This window comes from Perognathus longimembris, chromosome 1 (assembly GCF_023159225.1).
Source record: "Perognathus longimembris pacificus isolate PPM17 chromosome 1, ASM2315922v1, whole genome shotgun sequence".
Lineage (NCBI taxonomy): Eukaryota > Metazoa > Chordata > Mammalia > Rodentia > Heteromyidae > Perognathus > Perognathus longimembris.
In genome coordinates, this window is record NC_063161.1 from 37,899,362 (window position 1) to 37,905,361 (window position 6,000).

At 44.1% G+C, this 6,000-nt stretch overlaps 1 protein-coding gene across 1 annotated transcript in view; it reads right to left on the reverse strand.

The window, feature by feature from the left end:
• Cand1 (cullin associated and neddylation dissociated 1) overlaps positions 1-1,584 on the reverse strand; it is a 37,602-nt gene extending 36,018 nt beyond the window's left edge. Inside the window, exon 1 of the mRNA XM_048360089.1 lies at positions 1,072-1,584. Within this exon, the coding sequence (XP_048216046.1) occupies positions 1,072-1,139 (68 nt within the window). The 5' untranslated portion in view covers positions 1,140-1,584. The remainder of the gene's footprint in view (positions 1-1,071) is intronic.
• Positions 1,585-6,000: the final 4,416 nt, after the last annotated feature.

Sequence of the window (6,000 nt, forward strand, 5' to 3'; positions counted from 1 at the left end):
TGCACACTGTTGGTTCTTCATTTCTTAAATATATAAGTACAAAACTACAACCATAAAGAATACTTGTTATCAAAGAAATACAAAGTCTTTTCAAAAATTAAGGGGCTTATTTATGAAAGAATAGGTGGCCGGAAGGAATGTTAACAATCACTGTAGTGTGCATTTAAAACAACTACTAAGACAATCTGAAAATGTAACAAATCTTCAGTATGCATGCTACAAGCACTCAGAACCCACAGTACAAGTCTCCTGGAACAGCACTTGTACTGAGGCTCCCTGTTCACAAGCCCTTCTTTCAAGAAGATTCCTTTGCTGGATTACTAAGATTCAGCAAGTCACCCCTCCGACAGTGATTTTGTTTTTAAGGACCTGAGACCGAAAGCCCGAGATCCCGGAGTGGGCTCCAAACCTGATGAGATACAAACTGACGGCTGACGCTGGCGGGAAAACCCTAAGGGCCAAGTTTCTTCCACCCGGGCTCCCCTCCCCCTTCTTCCCACCTTCACCGCAAGGAATTATCCAAAGGGGGAGGGAGGAGAAAGGAAAAAAAAAAAAGTAACGACTATCTGCGATCAGCAAGGCTGCAACAAGTTGATCTTTGCACCAGAATGCAAAATGCACCCAGACCCCCTTTGCATCTGCGGGAAAGGAGTGGCAGCAAGTCGGGCCCCAAGGAGCAGGGCGGCCTAGCGCCTGGGGAGCGCCGGCGAGTAGGCCCGGGCGGCCCCGTTCCCCCGGCCTCCCGCAGCCACCGTCCGCACCACAGCTGGGGGTTTGGGCCTCCGCGCTACCCAGGAAGGCCGGGCATGCGGACGGACGCCGGAAGACGCCGGAGCGAAGTGACGGGGGACAGCGGCCTGGAGGGGGGAACCGGCCTGGAGGAGAGAACCGGGCGGGGAAGGAGGGGGAGGTAGGAAAAAGCCCAGAGGGGATGCTGGTGGGCTGGGGAAAATAAAGAGGGTAGCGAGGCAGCGGGTCGGGCCGGAGGGGTGGGGCACGGCCTGAGAGGAGGGCCGGGGACGCGGATGGCGGAGCCCGAGGGGAGACCGGGAATCGGGAAGGGGGCCTTACCTAAAGTCCTTGTCGCTGGATGTCATTTTTTCCAGCAAATTGGAAATGTGGTACGAAGCGCTCGCCATGTTGACGGTCTGGCTCCCGCCCGCCGGCGCTGTGGGTGCTGCTGCCCGCCGCCGCCGCCGCTGGGGCTCCTCCTCCCGTGTGCGGCGGCCCCCGCTTCCAGGGTCGCAGCGCGACGCGGCCTGAGGCGCCTCCACAGGAAGCCCCCGCCCTGGCGGCCAGACGCGGGCCTGTGCTGGGGGGAAATGGAATGACGCGCGGCGGACGGCCTAACGACGGAGCTGCTCGCGGGGAGAGGACCACCAGCTCCTGGGCAGGCGGACGGACGAGAAGGACAGCAGGGCCGCTCCAGGAAGCCAGACACTTCCACACGGACCGTCAGGCTCCCGCTCCCTCCGCACTCACTCTCTTAGGGCCAGAGGCCAAAACCCGCCTCCCTTCGTTCAAGCGGGCGGGGGCGGCCGACGCAGGACGCTACGGAAAGCTGAGGGTCAGAGTTCGCTGAGACCTCCGGAGCCACGCTTTGGACGCGCTAGTTTACAGGACAATTCTGTTGGCTGTCGTCTATGTCAGTCACCGCGTGAACCGCCTTTCAGGAGGCATGACAACGAGCTCAGGGATGGATCTCGCGAGACTTTAAAGCGACGGTTAAAAGGACGGGGGGAAATTGTGTGGAAAGAAGTGGATCTCGAATCTGAAAATAGTTGTGTTTATTTTTCCTGAATGCCAGAAAGAGATAAATACTTTCAAGAGTGTAAGGCCTTGGAGTAATAGGAATTAGGGGGATAAGCCTGGGTTCCGCAGCACATAAAAATGGAGCTTTCCGTTCGAATTGGACGCGTGGTGAATTGCCTAAACTACCATGCTGTAAGCATTGCCACGTGAAAACCACAACTCCCAGAATGCAATCGTTGGAGTCACTGGATCAAGATGTGATTGGCTGCAGGAACTTGTAGCGCTCTCATTGGCTGTCGTGGAAGGAGAGGTGCTGGGTTTTGGAGGCTGTGATGCGTCTATGCTGAATGAACCTCTCCCATCAGCGCGCGCTCAGAGACTCTCCTGGGTTCTTCCTTGGACACCCGTTTGTTGTGGCGGTGCAGTGTTTCTAGAAGCAGGCTGCTGCGACTTGGGCTAGCGCATTGCTCATCTCTTGGTGCTCTTAAAGGGGACCTAAAAGTGACTTTCTAGCACGGATAACCTTCCTATCCCGATAACCTTTGAGGAGCCTTTGGATTTATGGCTGTTCGCTCCTTTTCATGCATCCTACAGCCGCTAGGGACTGGCTGACCCCAGCAGGATATTCCTTGGAATACGTCTGTATTCAAGTCCCCCTGGTGCTACTCAAAATATTGAAAGGTTATCTTCTGCACTCAGCTTTTGTGAACTTATCTCGGTGTGTGTGTGTGTGTGTGCGCGCGCGCGCACGAGTGAACGCATGTTTGTTTCCTAAGACATACGAGCACAGCCATCAGAAGTAAAATAAGCATTTGTATGACATTTGGTTTTTTTTGTTTTTTTGCCTATCTGATATTTTGTTTGTTTGACCCAACTAGGGAATCAGCACCTAAGATTTTTGTTACAGGCATCAAGTAGGTGGTATTGGAGTTTCCTGGCAGATCTAGAGCTGTCTTAAAGGAAAACAATAGAATCATTCTGGTACTTTTATTTAAAACAACACACCTCTCAATATCTCCCTTCTCCAAATGCATCAAATTCCAGCAGAGCTATTTGACATTCCGTTAGCATTCTTTCACCAAATATTACTGAGTATCTTCTAAGTATCTTCTATTTTATAAGTGATAGTAATTAAAACAGATCAATATGTGACTTGGGCTCACTGTGCATCTCTAAATTTCCCATCATTGCTTTTGTCTGCCCCCGTATATTCTTTGAGTTTAATAGAATAAGTGAATTTTTTTTTCTCCATGGCGATGCCATACATCTTCCTCCTTTTTGCCCAAGTCTGCCACCGTTAGGGCATTTTTCATCATTCTGTCCCTCAGTCCTTCAGCAACTATTAATTTCCTTCTGCTCTGAACAACTTTCCTAATAAAAAGCAAGTCATTATTTTGTGAATCTCAAACTCAAAACCTTTTACCTGGTAATAACCTTTTCTTTTAGCATGTGCACAATTACATGTCAAGTCATGATTTGTGTCTTCTGTATGTAAACCTCAGTTTTTCCCCCAGTGGGTGAAAGGATGCTCATCAGAGTATATCTTCATAGGATTGTTTTCTAAGGTATAAGTCAGAAATCCTGTATAAATGTTTTTAGCACATAGACTCCCAGCATACTAATAATTACAACTGATATTCCTTCCCTTTTTCATGCACACTGGTTAGGCAGAGGATCTAATTGCTGAACTAGCCACACCTCCAGCGTTATGTTCTTCTGGTTATGTTTTGCGATATAGTCTCCATGCTGGCACAATTCACTTGTCTTAGGTTTCCAGGTAGCTAGAAAAACAGGTTCCAGTCATAGAGTTAAGCTTTTCATTAAGATGTCTCCCCAACTTCCTCTTCTGGCCTCTACTGTAGTCTCAACAATCTGAGCCTCCTAAGTTGCTAGGATATAAGTATGAGCCAGAGGTACCCATCTATAACTAATATTATTTTTTTACAAATACTTGATATTCAAGAACCAACATAATAAAAGCTAGCTATTAGTAGTAATAATATGCAGTCTTATAAATTTTAAAGTCAGTTTAAAAATTGTGCAAAATAAAGGATGTAATTTGATTGGAATATAGTATAAATATGTGTGGAGCTGTAACAATAAAATCCCCCAAAGTATAGTGATATAAGCCAATAACAAATTGTGTCAAATACTGTTTTCTATAGCTACCTGCCAATTAAAAATGTTCAGTGGATCACTGTTACAAAATAAAATCTGTGTTTTGGCATTCAATGGCCTCTTTCATCTGTCCCTAACCTTTTGTTTCTGACTTTTTTATCATAATTCTGATACAGAAATTGCTCTGATAAATGTTTTGAGTTTCTTACTGATCCAACTCCAAATCTTTATATATTTAATAGTTATAATGCAGGTGTTCCTCAACCCTTCATCCTAGCTATATGGGAAGTGTAAAAAGAAGAATCATGGTCTAGTCCAACTCAGACATAAACATGAGGCCCTGTTCAAAAAGTACTTACATTGAAAATGGCTTAGGTCATGGTTCAAGGGCAAAGGACCTGCCTAGTGAGCACAGGCCCTGGCTCAAACACCAGTAACACAAAAAAGGGGAAAAATGCATTTAATACACCTGTGTACAGAACATCATAGTTTAGTAACAGAGTGCAGTCGTTCATTCTTATAATGGTATAGCTGAGAACTGTGGCTCACCTAATTGCATATTGCTAGTTTGGGAGCTCAGGATTCAAAATCTTATTGCTACTAAATAAATGCTTATTGCTTTCATACCATCATAAAGTGGGAAAATGTAAGTATAAAATGCTAAGAGGGGAACAGCTGTGATGATAATAATAATAATAATAAGAAGAAGAAGAAGAAGAAGAAGAAGAAGAAGAAGCAGCACTTGTTTGTGGGTACTATTAACTCTTTAATCCTTAAAATATCCCTATAAATTAAATGTTAACTAACTTAAGTATAAGAGGCACAAAGAATTTAAGTAACAAAGAGCCACTAACAAAATGAAGTTAGGATGGGAACCCAGACAGCTTCAAAGCCTATACCCCAAATCATGAGACTAGGATGAGTTTCTCTATCTGGAATGCCTTTTCCTATTTTCATTCACATACATATATACAATGTACTATATATATATATATACACATATATGTATACTATTATATACTATATAATATATGTACATATATATAGTGAAGATTTGTAAAGGAAGTGAGGTGAAGAAAAGTGAGGTTGCTGTGGCAGTACCCTTGAAGAGGATATTCTCTCTCATGTGCTCTCCCTCTCTTCTTTTCCTGCCCACCATGAAATGAGCAGCTTCACCTACCAAATATCCCCTGCCATGATATTCTGCCTTGCCATAGGCCCAAAACAATGGGGCCAAATGACAATGGACTGAAACCAGGAGCCAAAATGAAACTTTTCCTCTTATAATTTCAGATATTTTGTTAAATGATGGAAAGCTAAACTTACATTACAGCATAACAGCTTAAAGTCTGATTTGTGTATTACTGAATAAAGATTGCTACTTAACAGTGAAGAAATGCTTTAAGGATATGTTTGTACCAGATGAATTTGAGGTATAAAAAGAAGTAAGTCTAGGTAAAGTCAATCTCAGAGTCTCCTTTCTGTTCAATGGTCAGATTAGAAGGTTCAGATGAGAAATCAGAGCATAAAAAAGTCTTCTATGGCATTGGGAATTTCTCCAGTAACAACCAATAGTTTACAAATATATTTTTTATTAATTAAATTTTTGACAAGGTGTTGTACAAAGGGGGTACAGTTACATAATAAGGTAGTGAATACATTTCTTGTGATATCTGTTACACCCTCATTTTTCTTTCCCTTCCCTAGTTCAGGTAGGCATATATACAATATCCAGTGTAACAAAATCATATACAGTAACCATGTAGAGTACGCCAAAGGAAATTCACCTAGAACATTAAACGTAACGTCAACAAATAGAATCCTCCTGTGTCCTTCTCTTGGAGTTGTTTTTGCTTATCCTCGTCTTATATAATCATGTGTACATAGCTGTTGAGCTATTGGGATCCACTGATAGGTCTATTCTAGACCTTTTTATGTTTGTTTAGTAGTCGTTTGGTTTTAGATACATAATGTAAAGTCGCTGACCCAAACATGTGGAAATACCGTTTGAAAAGAAGTTTGTTATTTTGCAGACCTGGTCTCTACTGTCGTTCCCCCCCACCCAACAGTCATATATCATCGAGACCATGCCCCTTTGTTCTCTGTGTGCTAAGCTTGTCTCACTCAACA